A 16,958-nucleotide genomic window follows, 5' to 3' on the forward strand; every position below is an offset into this window, starting at 1 on the left:
CCAAGGGGGTCCGCGTCTGGACGCCCAAGGCGAAGGAGGCGCGGAGGAAGTAGAGTACATAGCCGCACGTCGGGATCCGCCTGGCATGCGGCACCAGATGCGAATCAATGATACCCTTGTTTGGATTACGAACGATTGAACATGATGTGCGCGGTCAAGGTTCGTTCCCATGGCGGTTTTCTGAATGGCTGCCGACCGCTGCAGCGTAGACCTGAGGGAAATCATGCCATCTACTGCAGGGGGCAGTAAAGAAACGACTACAAAGTCGGAAGGTCATCCTGTCCTTCTCATGCGCCATGTGTTTTCACACGGCAATGGTGTCAAGGAGGACGTATTGTATCGCAAATCCATGTTCCGTGACCTCAATCTGGGCTTATCCGCAGACTATCCATCTTGCGCTACCTCCAACGTCAAGTATCTAGCCTCGGGCCGCAGCGGTTCCTCTGACGAGGAGCCAGATCTCAGCAACGAACCCAAGACCGAGGAGTACCACCTCCACGCCGGCTGGCAACATCAAGTACACGGAAAGGTGCACAGCGGCGTAGACTGACGATCGGAGACCGCTATGCAGGCTACCATCCAACACGCTTCGATTGAGACATGGATTTCTAATACGCATCTGCCGACCGCTTGCTTCCCGTCGTCGAGGGTCTATCGGCGGTGTCGCAGTCCTTGCTAGCATCGCCGCCCACGGTGGCCGAGTGACTAGTGCTGACTTTTGTTGTGTACTCGAGAAAGGCGGACGGCTTGGTAGAACCACAAGAGACGTGGATGAAGGATCCTGGCCTGTTTGCAGAATAGACAAGGGCAAAATAGTCTACTCGAAGGTCCAAGTTCTCAAAAGTCACACCCGTCCGGGGTCCTGAAACCACCAAGCGTCTACAGGACCCGGCATGTCCAGTACAACGCGGATGGCGGACTAGAGGGTTTCTACTTTAGTCAGAGTTCAGGGCAGAGGCCACACTGGGACTTACCTTCTGAAGCACAAAATATGCTGCGTTTATCACCGCAAGTTGCCATGCCGTGAAGATGGATTTCAGCAGAAACGCCTTGAGGCAGCTCCTTGAGGAAGTGGCTGCGAACCACCACGCCCCGACAGACCGCAGGCTCCGGGATCACGCGCGTCGCGCCGAACACGGTTGCGTCGTCGATCCGCTGGTCAGCTAGCAGCCCGAGCTGGCGGACCTTCCACTGCCACGTCTTTCCACCAAGTCTAAGCTTGTCGGTCGGCACAGTCTGCAGCATGCGCTTAAAAAGCAGTCTCGCACTTCTGCCAACATCTCGCAGGTTGTCCTTGTCGAGTCGCGTCCCCAATTCTGTGCTGAGGATGTCATGCGACAACCATTTGACGTGTACCTTGAGCTGTGCAGGCGGGCCCGCAAGGTACATAGTGTCAAGCTCGAGTTCGCCAGCGTCAACAATGAGCAGGGTGATGCGATGCATGCATTCGTGGCAGTCGTGCATACATGCTTCGATGATGCGATATAGCTCCTGAGCAAAATATGTTTGAGGCAGGTCTTTAGGGCCCAGAGCCTTGGCTTTGCCGAACCGTATGGCCTCTTCAGCCCAGACTTCGCGTACAAGCCCCTGCTTGTGCAGCAGTTTCCAGTACGTCTTGGGGAGGTACATTCCTCGCAATCCAAGGCCTTGGATTGTTAGTTCGAGTTCGGGATACTACGAAGAGTCAGGGCCATCATGCTGTAGAGAAGGAAGAGCAATGATGGTCTTACCTCCGTTCTCTGCTCGTTGTCAAAGAACCACCGGTTGGATACTTCTGTATGAGGGCCGCCTTCAAACGGGTTGCAACATGAAAAAGTCGTGTTCCTATCCGCCCATGTTAACGTCGGCGTGCTCTGAAGTCTCTAACAGCAGCATGTCGCTGAGGTTGTCAACCATCCTCTGGTCGCTTTTCAATACTTTGTGCCCAGATACTAGCGATGGTTTTCTGCTTCCTCTGTCGCAGTAGCCACCTGCCGGCGATCTCGGTTCGTGCTGCCGTCTGCAAAGTCATAGCCGTACCTCATCTGCTTGCCACTGATGCTGACAGAGTTTCGGGTAGAATGGCTGAGAAGTAAGCCTTTGAGGTATAGCTTGCCATGATATTTGGGCTCCAACAAGAGTTTGCCACGGGACGTCGTGATTGTCATCTGCGGATTTGGCTCCTGCAGAAAGAGCGCCGTGGACGTCCAGCTCTCGAACACGGCTTTCGTGATAGGGACATGCTGGGTGTTCTGCTTCGTTTGATCGTCGGTTTTGCTCCTAGCCCCAAGCAGGAACTGCACATCTTCATGGGGCGCGGCTACACATGTAGAATGAATCTGCTTTAGAGCCCTAGAAGGGGGCATGCTCTGCTGAAGACGGCTTTTGGGTATCCGCTCGACCTTCACACACAGTTTAATGAGACTGTTCAAGTAGAAAGTCCACGTGCAACCCCTAGAGACGCATTGCACACTGTGGTTGTTGTCTGGTCTCATCATGGAGAGGGCCGCGAGCTTCATCCCCTCTCCGTGGGTGCCTGCTTGGTTCGCAGCGTGTCTCTTACTGGTGCCACCCATCTCCAGATGCTCAAGTTGGAGGGTGCTCTTGCGGTTCGTGAGTTCAACTGTGCCTTGTCCGTTTTCCCCTTTGTACCGAATGAAACCAAAAACCTCCGGTGCGCCTCGTGAGCCTTGCGCAGGCTTGGTGGCCTTGTATAAGATCTCGACTTCCAAGTCATTTGTCATTATCTCGCGGGTGACAGAGTTCATGAACTGCTGCGGGTTGAGGCCACTGGCTCTGATCACCTCGTTTCGCCTAGCGTCTGCATTTAGCTTGAGCTTCTCTGCCTGCAGTAGCCATGATTACCAGTTCTGCACCAGCTCTCTGAACGCTTCTTGGCCGCTGAATTGCGTATAGGTCGACCGAATGTTGAGATCCAAAATTTTCGAGCGTTTAACATTGGCCAGAGTCCATGCTATCTCCTTGCGGGTTTTGGATTTGGGTGCCATGACCGATGATTGTTTGAGTTGTCAGTGCCGCTGGGACGTGATATTGTGGACTTGCTTCAAATGACAGTCAAAGTGTCGACAGATGAAAGCCAGCGCATGGTTTCTATGCCAAACAATGGCGATCGTGAGGCGGCTGAGCATGTGATATACAGGTCGGCCATCATGTAAAAACAAGCACGAAATGGACAAGATGATGCTAGAAGCCAGCGCAAGCTTCGTGAGGCTGGGGAGGTGCAGCGAGCTTCTTTCTGGATTCTTTTGTAGCTCAATATTTTTCTTTCATGTCTTGCCTGGGAAGTTCCCACCGCAGTCAACGTTCGGCCGCCAGAGAATCCGGTCGAGAGTCATCCAGTTGGTGGCTATCGTGGCTGACATAGAGGACTAGAGACACGATGTCAAAGCAGCTCAGGAAATGGACGCCCTGGAATGAGCAGGCTTTCTCCAAATCGCCCTCCGCGAATGGTTGAAGCCTGGTCTTTCCATACAAGGCAGCCTACTTTATCAAGGACGAAGACCAGCAGGTAAGACAGAATAGCTCACCTGCCCTGGCGAATCGCCTGAGCCAGGGGCAGCTTCGGGTGAAAGTGGTCCAATGCATCGCCATTGTCAATAAAAACTTGCCTGACTGTCTTCAAGTCGAGAGCGAGGGGATGAAAAGGCTGGTTCAGTCTGGCTTGCTGCTGAAAACCCGTTCGTGGGCATCCTGCGTGTGTAGGAGGGACGTTTTCCGTGTTTGTAATTGGAGACACCAACCTAACCTAACGTACCTACCTGGGTAAGGTGGGTAGGTAGGCTGACCTGCCCCTGAATGCTGAACGCAGAGAGGAAGGGCCGGCGGGTTGCTTCCTTACTTACCTAAGCAGCCGCCAACCAGACTTGAACTGCTGGCAGAGGACGATGAACGCCGCCCTGAACGATCAACCTATTGCCAAGTGTGTTTCCTGGCGTCGCTACACCTCTGGTCAACTGTTCAAAGCAAATAGCTTTATCGTTCCCTCTGAGGTCTCGTCTCGGGTCACAGACACCCTGCAATCATCACCAAGTCTGCGCTGCGCCTGTTTCGTCGTGCCCAACCTAGCGAGGACCTAGCCCGCCGCCAGCGAGATCCAGTACTGCGTGTCTACCTTCCGAGTCTCTGCTATTCGCTCTGACCGAGGCCTTGCAAGGCTACAGTGGCCTGAAAAAGGTGTTTCGGCCCGGGTCCGATTCCCCAACGGGTTGCTCGGCTCGAACACCATTGTAGTATGTCAACTGTGTCTCGGCATAGGGATGTGCGTATGGCGATCGCCCAGGCGCGCTAGCATCCCAGCGTTGATCCAAAACATCCATCAAAAGATCATCAACGTCTCAGAAAGTCGAATTATTGCAATGCCTTGTCACACGCGCTGTGATGGGTGGGTGCCTCACGAAAGCTCGGTCATTATCATGCCACCGACGATAGTCGATGTCGCTTCGCTTCGCTATCATATCTGCCAAGATCTACATGTCCATACAGGATCGGTTCCCCGAAAGAGCTGGTCCTCCGCGCCTGATACGCCCGACAATGAGCCCAACTAGCCCGCGAAGGCGACGGCCCGCTTGTTGTTCTTCTTGCCAGCTCCACCAAAGAGGCCAGCAAGACCACCAGCGTTTTTCTTACCGCCGGCAGCAGCGTTGGTTTTCTTGCCACGGTGGTGGCGAGATACGAGCTCGATGTGCTCGCTATCAACGTCGCCGCGCTTGTTGTTGTTGTTGTTATTTTTCTTGCCGGCTCCAAAGAGGCCAGCAAGGCCGCCAGCGTTGTTCTTACCGCCGCCGGCAGCGTTGGTCTTCTTGCCACGATGGTGTCGAGCCTCAAGCGCGGCGTAGTCGACGACATCAACCTCATCACGCTTGTTGTTGTTGTTCTTCTTGCCGGCTCCAAACAGGCCGGCTAGACCGCCAGCGTTGTTCTTACCGCCGCCGGCAGCGTTGGTCTTCTTGCCACGATGGTGTCGAGCCTCAAGCGCGGCGTAGTCGGCGACATCAAATTCATCACGCTTGTTGTTGTTGTTGTTATTTTTCTTGCCGGCTCCACCAAAGAGGCCAGCAAGACCGCCAGCGTTGTTCTTACCGCCGCCGGCAGCGTTGGTCTTCTTGCCGCGATGGTGGCGGGCCTCCACGGCAACTGGCTCTTTAGCCTGGAAAGCTAGTCAGCTCCCGAGTTCAGAGTGTAGTCGGCTCGGAACTCACCTCGCGCTCCTCGACAGCCGTGGTCATAGCAAAAGCTGGCATAACCAGGGCAACGACGGGGGCCTGTACGATGTCAACGTCAGCAACGGCTACGCTTCCCACTTGTTCGAGACGGGTCGACGAACCATGCGCCTGGCAAGCTGGTTTGCTGGCGCACCAGTGCTGAGGGACTGGACACCAGTGGCGGCAAGAATAGCGGCCACAAAGACATGGCTAAAGGTGGGAGCGTGCATGATGATGAATCTGGCTTGGCTGGCCGGCAGCGAACGGCACACTGTAGAAAGTAAACGACAAGGAAGGAATGGAAGAAAAATCGCGTCGAGCGAGTGTGAGATACAGAGCCTCGATTGTGAATCTGGTGAGAAGGTTTGAGAGAGTTTATATTGCGGCCTGGTCGTGATTCAAAGGACGGGTGCGGCTGGGAGCCCCGTGGTCCTCCAGGCCTGTCTCTTACAGACGTCGTCGCTTGGCTCTGTACCTGAGCCAACTTGGACGAAGCTCAAGCCCTCGTGTCAGAAACGTTGCCTGTCAGTCGACTACTGGGTCCAGAGATGCCCCATTGTGTCAGCCGTGTGCCAAAAGGCCTCCAATCCAGCCGTTTTCCCGTCCTCAGGCCTCGTACGAAGGGCATCGAATCGCTGAGAATGTCCAATGTTGCGATCACGCTCGGCATGGGTCGCGCATCATGGGGCACGTCAGTCGGGGTTTCACGGATCAGACGGCGGACAATTTTACACCAGGAAGCGTTGTCGAGGTTTCGAGGCGTTGAGCCGCGAGGCCCCTCGTACGGATCAGTTGCCAAGACTTGACGATGGCCCGCGAGTGTGGCACGGGCAAGGTTTCGAAGGCCGAAAAGACAGGAACACGTGACCTCTGTATCGGGGATCACCACTGGGGTACTGGATCGCCGGCAAAGGCGCATCTGTTGTTGATCCCCCATGGTTTCCCTGTGGACTTTCTTGTGGGGGGTGAATCATACCCCCTGTTTCGCTCCCAACTCGGACACTGAAACACGACACCACTGCATCAGCATCTATAATGAAACTTCAAAACGGACTCCCCCGCAGCCGGGGACAGAAGCGCAGCACGCAAAGCATTGCCATCGGACTGCTGGCGATTGGACATGCAGCGTTCCTTTGACTCGCTTGAATCTCTCTTTTGGAGCTTGTCTCGCCTCGAATTGCCCTGCTGTGTCGTAATGCGCCGTCAGCAGTCGATCAAACTGCTAGGGGTGCCAATGTAGAACTGCAGCCCGGCGAATCATGGCTCTGGACGCTGGAGGGCGACAGCTATTTCCGGCCGGGCTGGGCCGCCGTGTCTAGCGCAGGCTCGCTACCGCTTCGCAGTGCTGCGGTGATGCCCTTGCTTTGCGGTGCACCAAACTAGACCGGGGGGGGTACACAGCACTCGTCTCATCTTGACTGAGTCTGAGCGATTCTGTCGGGAGCGAGCACCCCAGCCTTTGGCTGTGCCTAGCGAGACTTTTCAACTCTTCTCCGTTTCGTCTGCTTGTCGCTTCTCCAAAGCCTTTCTCTTTTGTCCCACGGGTTCACTTCTTTTCAGCACCTGGCGTGCCCTTATTTCCAAGCGTCTTTGTGCCATTTCGAAGCTGATCATCATGTCGAGCAGGACGTACGAGTCGAGAATTCCAGAGGAGGATGAAGAAAGCCTCACAGAGACTCTGGCAGAGAGCATGTCCGATGGAAAGCGGGAATGGAAGCGCATGAGCTGGTATGAAGAGCGGCCGCGAAGCTGGTTCAAGTCCATACAACAGAATTGGCAGTGGCTGGCCCACGGCGTACTCTTATCCATGTCGCTGGTATCACTGGTGCAGGCGTACCGAATTCGCCATGCTGATCAAGATGTCTTTTTCACCAAGAAGTATTCTTCCTATTGTGAGTCGTGCAGGAGGAGACGTATCGGACCTGCGCCTTTTCTGACCACTCGAAGCTCCTGCCGCGGAAGTCGTCAACTACCACACGGAGCGGTACAACCTCACACCCATCATGGACTGGTCTCCCTATGTCGGATACGGCAAGGAAGTCGACCGGGCGTGGGATCACATAACCAACAATGGTATGCAACCCCAATGCTCTTTGAGGGTCGAGCTTTGTTGCTGACGGATCGCAGTGGGCGACCAGATGATCTCGCAGGTTCAGCTAGAACGTCTCGGCCTCGACCCATCGTCCATCAAGTGGAAACATCCCACTACTGGCGAGGAGGGCTACCGTGTGGGCATCGAGGTCTTCCACCAACTACACTGCCTGAATCTCCTTCGTATGGCCACGTGGAGCGAATACTACTCACAGGAGGAGGTCGGTGGTGACGTTGCCACTGATCCGGAGGACCTTCGTGGGCATGTCGGTAAGTCCCAACGGCGACGCTATCTCGGCAAGAAATGGCCCAGGCTGACTTGACATTAGACCACTGCCTGGAGGCATTGAGGCTCAATTTGATGTGCCAGAGTGACATTGGCATCTTCACGTTCAAAAACTATCCGGATTTGCCAGTGGAAGGCCACTGGCCAGACTTCAGCACGTTGCATGTCTGCCGTAACTTTGACGACATCAGGAATTGGGCCATGGTCAACTCGGTCACCTTTGAAGATGAGGAGTAGATAGAAGCTAGAAGTAATATGCCGACCGCACATAGTAACATGATGATGAGCCACGCATTCGACGAAACAGTTTCATCTCGTGAAAGTTTGGCTCATATTTCAGGAAAGCAAGCTACCTTACGTCAAAAAGAGTCACTGAAACTCTCTCGCGAGGTTACACTGAATCTCGATATGTCAGGCGCCAGGCAGATCTTTCTTCCAGCTCCTCATCTCGTTGAAGCCGTGCCGCCTTGCAGCTATAGCTATCCGATACCTTAATCGGCCAATCTCAGGCCAATTGAACCAATCAAACTGCCTTCTCTGCCGTGTTCGCATGCGTCTTTTCAGCCTCCGACCCGAGGGTAGAAATTCCAAGCACCTGGTCTGACATGGATGATTTACCCGAACCAAGGCTCTCGATTCTCTGTCGCGTATTTCCTTCGGCGTTCAAGTCCTCGCCACTCTCGCCCACGCAGTGAGCAGAAATACTTGGCCTGTATCCGCTGTGGCTGCCCAAAAGATACCACGCGTACAGGGTCGTCGAAATCGACACGACTAGGAAAGAGAATATCGTCCAGTTTCCTATGCTGTACATTGGAGCTGACCAGGCGGGGAACAGAAATGGCGCCGAGATGCCGGCGCAGTTGGAAATGGCGACCATACCGCCTGTCGCAACCGCGGTTGCCGTAGAGCCCTTGACAGTAGCCGTTCGATGCTGGGGTACTCGTCAGTCATCTGAGGGCCTGACGCAAACAAGAAAGCACGCTTACCGCAATGAATGGCAGAACAGCAGCGTTAGTACAGGCGATGATACACACAGCCGCATACCGTACAGCCCAGTTCTTGACTGACGCCAGTACCAAGTATCCAGTAGCCACGAACACCAGGGCACACACTATATGTCTGGACCGCTCTTGGGTTCTGTCACTGTGAATGCAAGCTCCGACAACCACCAAGAGCGCGAACAGATTGGGAGGCACGGTCATGAGCTGGCCTGCGCTCCCGGAAAATCCCAAATTCGCCACGATCGATGGAGCGAAGTACCCAAAGGCGTTGAGCGCGTTCGTCATGAGAAAGTACTGTATAGAGTAGAGCCAGAACACAGGATCGATCAGAGCTTTTTTGGCCGTCTCGCGGTCCCAGGTGGTGTCGCCCATTGTAGGCGCGCATGGACCGAGACGCTGAACGGCGAATGTCCTCTCCTCGGGCGTCAGCCATGACGCTGTCTGGGGATAGTCTGGCAACAAGAACCAGGCGGCTAGTCCGACGAGAACGCCAGGTGTGCCTTCCAGAATGAATAGCCACTGCCAGCCGGACAAGCTGCCGAAGCCATTCAGGAAAGAAATACCAGAAGCGATGAGTCCTCCGAAAGCGCAGGCTAGGGCCACGCTCGAGGCAAAGATGGCCATTCGGGTCGCCCGTTCTTCCGGCTTGTACCAGAAGCAAAGATGCATCATGACTGCAGAAGAGAAGCCCGCTTCCGCGGCCCCCGAGAAGAACCGGGCCAGCAATAGCGTCGAGAAGTTGGAGACGGCCGATGTGCTCATGGCTACCAGTCCGACTGAGATGACGATTCGAGCGATCCACTTGCTCGGCGAGAAGTGCCTCATTAGCAGAGTGCCTGGAAACTCGAAGATGACATAGGGTACGAAGAAAACAGCAATCACGATGCTGTACCGCGATCCTGAAAGTTCCAGCTGTTTGAGAATGTTGTCCTCCGGTCGGTTGTCATTCAGAGTCCGAGCATTTCCCAGGCTGATACGATTAAGGTAGCCTGGGACTGTTAGCAAGACTTAAACCAATGATCCCCCGGAACAAGACTGACAGAGGAGATATGTTATACACATCCACGGGAGCAGATACATGTCTTGTTTCCTGATGACCCGTTTCTCCAGTTCTCTATCATTCAGATCAACCTTGTCGACATCGGCCATCTCGAGTGCTGGCTGCGCCGAAATATACGGAGCGATCTGTGTCCAGAGACCCATGATGGCAGGTCTGGCAAAATATTCAACCAAGGCCGGCAGATGAATGTTATCAGTGGCGAAAGGGCATCGACTTGTTTGTTGTCTGGAGGTCTTCAAGCTTCGACATAAAAAAATACGCGACAGCCAAATGGCCCGAATACAGACTCAAAGTCTGCAGAAGCCATAACAGTATATATATGGTGTTTACGAGAATCGGGACATAGAGGTATGTTTGTCTTGCTTGTGATGAGCCATGCGATTCTGGCATGGGAGCACTACCTGCCATCAGCAGCCACCTGTGTGGCGTGTTGAAGGTTCCACGGCACAGATCTGACAGTTATGTCACACCTGTGTTGATATCGCTCTTGACATGGAGTGTTCTGCCCTTCGTGACCATGCTGTGCTGATGCAGCAACAGAGTTTTGAGTCGTTCATGCTCCTAATCTACGACAGTCTCAAACCATAAGAAGCAACTCGTGACAGACTGAGAAATCGTGGGCGTCGCGATGCAATTTTCGAACGGTCAAAATGCGAGAGCTGAGCAGAGACCTTGGTGAACTTCTCTGCCGCGTGGTGGCTTGAGGCTTCCATGAGGGTCCTTGAGATAAACTTCATGGCACAATTTCTCCATAATCAGCCATCGCTAGACCTCAATGGCCATCTGGGGGTAAAAAAGCTTTGCCGAGTGGGATCACATGTTCCTCGCTTGCACCCTACACTTGATTTAAATGAGCCATCATCACATGGACAGAGTCTGTCTTGGACAGTCGTCAAGGCTCATGTCATCGAGTCTATGGCATCGCCATGCTGCCTACGAGCCATGATTGGTGTCGTAATCACCACCTTGTTGTGAAGTATCCAAACCGCTAGCGTAATGTTTGTTCTCACTAGTTCGACATGAGGCTTTGAGGATTTGTTCAATTGGCCGCTTCTATCTGAACAACAACAACAACAACATCAACCAGAAGAATTTACAGCCAACGGACCAGAACCAACGTGAAAACTCCGATCGCAACTAGCGAGCCTGCCACTAGTATCTTAGATGTGGCTGCAGCACGGCTGAGAGTTACGAGATTTTCCTGGCCTTCAATTTTGGTGGAAGAGGCGGACGGAAGGGAGTTCCACCGCTGTGCTGGTCTGATTGTGACCTGCATGAACTTTGGTGTCGCTATTTGTTGACTTTTCAATCCGTCAATCAACATGTAGTAGTAGAGAATGGCGGGTGGAAGTAGCAAACATCATTCATGGTGAGCACAGCGAAGATATCGTAGGCTGTCAGTGCTCCCGCCAAAAAAGGGACGGTTGACGGCTCGAATAGAAGGTAGCGGAAGCTGAGGAGGAGACATATTCGGTGTTGGACGTTTGATCTTGGTTTGGAGACAATATGACAACTTTTTTTCATCAACAAACAACAGTAATGGCCGCTTGCTACAATCATGATGGTAAAGAAGCGGTTGAATTCCTACGCAACTTCGCGTCAAGCCTATTGCAAGTTTGCATTGTTGGACAACCAACAAAGGTGCAACACTGGTATCTTCTTAGTTGTCTCTAAAAGACAAGATTTTGAATTTAGTAAGAAGAGCAAACATTTTTTTTCATTTCATGCCAAGAAGCATCCAACAGAACCACTGTACACCAGCTTCATTGAAGCACCTCGGTGCGTCTATAAGAGAGAGAAGACGGTCGTAGGATCCCATTCCAAAGTGGCATTTCCCAGGATAGCTACAACCCAACTAGGACTTGGACCAAGAACCACTTGACTTTAAAGATCCCCGATTGACATGAGCGCCATGGCAACCACTGTGTCCAGCACCACTCCCCCATCGACTCCCCCTACCATTGCCCCTTGCCTGGAGCACACCTACTTCTTCTACGGCTCTCTCATGGACCCTGTCATTCTTGGAATTGTTACGGGCACCAATCGCCCTGTTATCCTTTATGATGCCACCTTACGAGGCTACACTGCGAAGCTGTGGAGCATGTACCCGGCAATCGTTCCGGACCCCAACGGGGTCGTCCAGGGCAAGGTCTGGATCGACGAGGCGGCGAACCCCGGTACGGTGGCGCGGCTGCAGGCCTATGAGACGAACAACTACGAGGCGCGGGACTGCACCTTTTCGAGCCCCGACGAGGACAAGATTGGCAAAAGTGGACGGGTTTTCGTATTTGTCGGGAACCAGGAACAGCTGCGGGATGGAAAGTTTGATCTGGAGGCGTTCCAGAAGAGTTACGAGCTTGAGGACTGAGATTTCCGGTAAACGGAGAAGTGAGGCACTCGAATGCTATGCGGAATTGAATACGCTCCGTTGCTGCTGATTCAGGTCACCCTGTCGTGGCAATGAGTGGCGCTAGAACCTCTCGATTAATTTCAAATAAGTTACTCACAGCTGAAAATACTCAAGGTGAAGCCTAGCAAACTAGGCAGTCTTCGGATGTTATGCAAGGCAGACCTAATGGCTATGAAAATTGCCGACCATGCAGAGTCTTGAACCCACCACTTTAAGCTGGTGCCTGTAAATCTACACTGTAACAGGAACCCCCAGTGATGGGATACGACTGGAGGCTGCCTAGGCCACGGTTACGCCTCCAAGTGCCGCGCCCCCCTCTCCGCCGGCGGAGGTGACGAACATGCCGCGTGCTCTACTTCGTATTTCGCAGCGGTTGATGACCGAGAAAATGAGATGTTTGAAAGCTTCGCGCCCCGCACAGGAGCACGTCCTGTGCCGCTCGTTCGCTCGTGCCATCAGCCCAAACCATCATGAGTGATCTACATGGCGCAGATGCTAGCGCTCGCGGCTCGGGGCCTGCCAGGGCAATTGGCGACGAGCTATCAACGACATGCCCAACGGCATCTACTCCACGACTCCGAGAGCCGCAAGAACCACACACGGATCCTGGGGACAGCGCTAGCGGCAAGTTACCACGGCAACTCACAGACTATACTTCTCGGGTCACTGACTCGAACCTCGAGACGCCATCCTTTCCATTTCACGTGTTCCTTTACGGGCCCCTGATGGATACAGATGTGCTGCAAGCTGTTGTCGGCATCGCGCGCAGGCCAACACTCCATTCCGGGTACATTCAAGGATGGCGGGTACGGATGTACGATACGCACCCTGCAATCGTACCGCAGACGACGCTTGGACAAGGAGGGGACGATGTGGTGGCTGGCGTGGTGTGGGAGTGCCGTTCGCCGAAACAGCTCGCGCGGCTGCGGGAGTACGAGACCGAAGCCTACACGTTGTGCTCCTGCGAGGTTATCTTGGAAGGCGAAAGGACGGCACTGAAGAACAGCAAAGTGTTCTGCTGGGCCGGCCATTCGGACAGTGAGGAGTTGACAGATGGGTGGTTCGATCTGGGTTGGTATAGGGAGCACATGAAGCCTGCGTTTGTGTGCGATTAGACACATGCGACATGTCGACCACACGTGGCCGAGCCATGGATGTGCCAGTCTGTGATTGTCATCTTGACCGATGTGATATCCGTGAGACAAGTAATGCAATCAGGTCTCGATGCGATGCGGATCTCCTACTCTTCGAGGCCGTGTTGGCGTCACAATCACAGCTGTATCAGTAGTGGCGCTGAAACTGGTTCCATGTGAAGACCGACATTCGAATGAATGACTGGGAGAGTCCAGCAAAAGAGAAAAGCTGGAAACATCGCTGCTGCATTGATCCATCAAGGACAGCTGTTGGCTAAGGCAGATGTCCATTCTGGACAAGAGCTACTTCCCAGCTCAGGCGACCATCTCAACTACCGGTTAGAGCACAAGAGGCAAGGATCGAATAGACAGACGCTATTCCTTCTTGCTGTTTTTTGTCTTTTTCTTTTTTGTTTTTTTGCGGAAGTTGCTATTGCTGCAAGGTACAAAGAGGACTGGTGTTGGGAGAGGCGCGTCTAGGCAGTGAGCTCCATTATCGATAACGATAAGTCAGACGTCCGGACCCACTTGGTTGGCCTGCCGTGGTGGGGTAACGACGATGAAGCTCACCACAGCTTCAACTTCGCCTCCTCCCAACTTGGGCGAAGCAGCAGACGAACGCCTTGCGTCTGCACCCAACGCGCCAGAAGTCAAGATGGCGTCCAAAGCAACGCCGCCCCTGGCGTGCTGGGGTATGTATCTCGACCTTTCTGCCGAACCTCCTGCTGCCCTGCATACATCCTGGTGACCAAGCTGACCTCTCCATAGAGCTCGATAACAATATTGAACTCGTCGACCCCAAGCGAGATGCCCTGTATGCATTTGACGAAGCTGCAAATAAGGAGGCCATGTCTTCTCGCGCTTGGGCGCAGAATCCACAACATTTCAAGCGTGTCCGCATCAGCGCGACCGCCCTCATTAAGATGGTCATGCATGCCCGCTCCGGCGGGTCCCTCGAGATCATGGGCCTCATGCAGGGCTACATCAACGGCGACGCCTTTATCGTCACAGACGCTTTCCGACTGCCCGTAGAAGGCACCGAGACACGTGTCAACGCCCACGCAGATGCTGACGAATACATGGTCGAGTACACCGACGCCTGCCGCCGACAGGGCCGCATGGAAAACGTAGTCGGCTGGTACCACTCGCACCCAGGCTACGGCTGCTGGCTGTCAGGCATCGACGTCATGACCCAGACAACGCATCAGCAATTCCAGGACCCCTTCTTGGCCGTCGTTATTGACCCTGACCGCACCATCAGCGCCGGCAAGGTCGAGATAGGCGCCTTCCGCACCTTCCCGCACCCGCCTTCTGGTATGGCGCCCGGAAAGGAATCCACCGACGACAGCGGTGGCAGCGGCGCCACGACCTCTGACGGTTTCCAAGCCGTTCCGCTCGCCAAAGCCGCCGAATTCGGCGCCCATGCGAGCAAGTACTATAGCCTTGAAATTTCCCACTACAAAAGCACTCTCGACACGCATCTCCTCGAGCTGCTGTGGCACAAGTACTGGGTGCAGACGCTCAGCCAAAGCCCCCTCTTCACGAACCGCGACTATGGAAACAAGCAGATGCTCGACCTGGCCTCCAAGATTGGCGAGGCGACAACGCAGCTCTCACGCCAGAGCCGCATCGCGCAGGGCGGCGCGGCGACGATGAACCTAGGTGGCACACCGGGGTCGAGCAAGCGTGTCGATGTCGCGATGGAGAAGCTCGTCAGGGACTGCAGCTCGGTATCTTCGCAGGAACGGACGGGGCTCATGGCGGGCGAGGTTAAAGAGAAGCTGTTCAACGGACTCGGCACATCGTCGTCGACCGGTGCTGATGCCGGTGCGACTGGTGTCGACTCTCATTGAGCACAATGTGGGGCCTGCTTTGCTTGTGATGAAGACCAGGGTTTTGCGCTAGAACAAAACGCTGGCAGCATGGTCTGGCGTTGGGGAAAACACACGGTATGAATGACGAGACTTAGATAAAAGATTCTCATGCTATTGCTGTTCCTGCGCCTATTCTTGGTGCTACTGAAGCTAGCTGGGCAGGTAATTCTGCCCAGTGATGTCTTCGCCAGGTCGAGGCCTCGAACTACGTGCCGAAAAGCCGCACGGCAGTGACAGAAACCCCAGGACTGCGTTGAGATCAGTGTCGTGAAGTCTATTGACATGCAGCATTATTACTTCGTCTATCGATCTCTGTGGTCGATGGTCCCATGACGTTCCTTAACGTGCAGCCTCAAGAGATTCCACTGGTCGGTCCAAGGCAACAACGGCACGACATCGACGTGTTCAATTGGCTAACATCAGGCACTGCTCAGCTCGATGCCTTTACCTTGCCTACCCGGGGATGGTTGTGCGGTTGGGCCCATTCGCGCCAGGAAACACGCGAACCAGCCTCGCCACGGTCTGGACCTGAGTCCGACCCCGCGGACGTCATAGTCTGCTGACCAGCATGGAAGGCTCCATCAACAACATTCTGGATGCGTCTATTGCACAAGACATCGTGGGTGCCCATACTGAATCATGACCACGAGCGGATGCACTGCGTCAAAGTGCATGGGGCCTTGAGCATTGCGTCGGAAGCATGATATGACGACAGTGCGCATGAATTGCTGTTCCCAGTCCTCACGATGGCCGTCAGCGCTGGTGCTAATGCTGGATGAAGGTCCCTCTCCATGGGACGAATCTCACAGATCCACACAACTAGTACCCGCAAAATCGAACCCACCTCCACCTGAATCGCAGCCTGGGAAGAGACTCAACTGAGTTGATGACGCAGTCGAAGGCCACGACGTCGTACACCCCAGGACAGCCGGGGGACGAGCGAATCAAGGCAGGTGGATAAGAGGTTGCGAAAAGAGGGCACCTGCATCAAAGAGGGTGGGATGGACGAAGATACATTCACTACGCAAGACAGCACTTTTATTGACCCGGCTGGCGAAGCGCTACTCTATTCGAGTGAGGCGGGGAGGGGCGTCTTGTAATCGGCGCATGGGGAAGTGATCATCACCGGGCAAAAGGGAAGCACCACATGTTTATTTACAGTCGTTGAGAACTTGAGACAAGCAGTTCCGCGAGGCAGACGAACGATGGTTCGACCTGATCGGGCGTGACATCGAGATCCCATCAGTGGTGCCGCGAGCTTGGATTTGTTTCGACGCTGAATGACGAAGGGTGTGCAGAACTGATTGCCATTTGCTGGAAACGGGCTGGGCGCCCGTGTCGTTCGTGTGCCCTGACTGGTAGAATGAGGGTGGCATTGGAGTTGTGGCCCTGACCATCCTTACCAGATCGCTAGCCAACTAGTTTGGGTGTTGAGGGGCAGGCCCAAGATTCCAATGTCAATCAACTGACGGCTGTTGATGATCTCGGCCCTCTTCATTACTTGCAGGGTGTGGCCCCCTCAAATACGTTGGCTTCGATTCGGCAGCAGGAGAAGGGTTGGTGGTGTGGTCAGTGGATTGATCCAGGTCGACCAAGGCGGCGATGGGCAGCCTCTGAGGGAAGACTAGTTAGAAGGGTAAAATGAATTCCATATTCTCAGCTCCAGGTACCGTTGGCGACGGCGTTGGAAAGGCGGATGAGGTAACTTCCCTTGCGTGCCTCTTGACTGGTGCAAGTACAGCTAGGTGCAATTCTTTCTCCTTCTTGTTCAGCCGCCTCTGTGACAGCGACCGAGCGTTATTTGGGTTTGGACTTTTGTGCTCGTCGCTTCAGCTTGGCGTTGGGAGGGTCGAATCGCCCTCCCCCACCCACGATGCCATCTACCTACTGCTGAGCGTGAGA

General features: G+C 54.2%; 8 protein-coding genes across 8 annotated transcripts in view; 5 read left to right on the top strand and 3 right to left on the bottom strand.

The window, feature by feature from the left end:
- VDBG_06925 (predicted protein) overlaps positions 1-249 on the top strand; it is a gene marked incomplete at both ends in the record, with an annotated part of 2,619 nt that extends 2,370 nt beyond the window's left edge. The window contains one exon of the mRNA XM_003003317.1: positions 205-249. Within this exon, the coding sequence (XP_003003363.1) occupies positions 205-249 (45 nt within the window). The remainder of the gene's footprint in view (positions 1-204) is intronic.
- A 359-nt stretch (positions 250-608) lies between these two features.
- Positions 609-2,987, bottom strand: VDBG_06926 (conserved hypothetical protein; the record flags this gene model as incomplete). Its single annotated transcript, XM_003003318.1, has 5 exons — positions 609-862; positions 975-1,674; positions 1,731-1,824; positions 2,020-2,793; positions 2,845-2,987. 5 exons carry the CDS (start codon positions 2,985-2,987, stop codon positions 609-611), a joined length of 1,965 nt encoding a protein of 654 aa, XP_003003364.1.
- Positions 2,988-4,540: 1,553 nt separating this feature from the next.
- On the bottom strand, positions 4,541-5,431 carry VDBG_06927 (predicted protein; the record flags this gene model as incomplete). The annotated part of the gene is made up of 3 exons (XM_003003319.1): positions 4,541-5,146; positions 5,199-5,261; positions 5,324-5,431. 3 exons carry the CDS (start codon positions 5,429-5,431, stop codon positions 4,541-4,543), a joined length of 777 nt encoding a protein of 258 aa, XP_003003365.1.
- A 1,385-nt stretch (positions 5,432-6,816) lies between these two features.
- Positions 6,817-7,815, top strand: VDBG_06928 (conserved hypothetical protein; the record flags this gene model as incomplete). The annotated part of the gene is made up of 4 exons (XM_003003320.1): positions 6,817-7,093; positions 7,149-7,274; positions 7,329-7,562; positions 7,709-7,815. 4 exons carry the CDS (start codon positions 6,817-6,819, stop codon positions 7,813-7,815), a joined length of 744 nt encoding a protein of 247 aa, XP_003003366.1.
- Positions 7,816-8,101: 286 nt separating this feature from the next.
- VDBG_06929 (nicotinamide mononucleotide permease) lies at positions 8,102-9,728 on the bottom strand (the record flags this gene model as incomplete). Its single annotated transcript, XM_003003321.1, has 3 exons — positions 8,102-8,509; positions 8,613-9,568; positions 9,620-9,728. The coding sequence occupies 3 exons, from the start codon at positions 9,726-9,728 to the stop codon at positions 8,102-8,104; spliced, it is 1,473 nt and encodes a 490-aa protein (XP_003003367.1).
- Positions 9,729-11,551: 1,823 nt separating this feature from the next.
- On the top strand, positions 11,552-12,007 carry VDBG_06930 (conserved hypothetical protein; the record flags this gene model as incomplete). The annotated part of the gene is made up of 1 exon (XM_003003322.1): positions 11,552-12,007. The coding sequence occupies one exon, from the start codon at positions 11,552-11,554 to the stop codon at positions 12,005-12,007; it is 456 nt and encodes a 151-aa protein (XP_003003368.1).
- Positions 12,008-12,519: 512 nt separating this feature from the next.
- Positions 12,520-13,164, top strand: VDBG_06931 (conserved hypothetical protein; the record flags this gene model as incomplete). Its single annotated transcript, XM_003003323.1, has 1 exon — positions 12,520-13,164. The coding sequence occupies one exon, from the start codon at positions 12,520-12,522 to the stop codon at positions 13,162-13,164; it is 645 nt and encodes a 214-aa protein (XP_003003369.1).
- Positions 13,165-13,837: 673 nt separating this feature from the next.
- VDBG_06932 (COP9 signalosome complex subunit 5) lies at positions 13,838-15,035 on the top strand (the record flags this gene model as incomplete). The annotated part of the gene is made up of 2 exons (XM_003003324.1): positions 13,838-13,874; positions 13,951-15,035. The coding sequence occupies 2 exons, from the start codon at positions 13,838-13,840 to the stop codon at positions 15,033-15,035; spliced, it is 1,122 nt and encodes a 373-aa protein (XP_003003370.1).
- Positions 15,036-16,958: the final 1,923 nt, after the last annotated feature.

The sequence above is a fragment of the Verticillium alfalfae genome, genomic scaffold (genome assembly GCF_000150825.1).
Source record: "Verticillium alfalfae VaMs.102 supercont1.8 genomic scaffold, whole genome shotgun sequence".
Taxonomy (NCBI): Eukaryota; Fungi; Ascomycota; class Sordariomycetes; order Glomerellales; family Plectosphaerellaceae; genus Verticillium; species Verticillium alfalfae.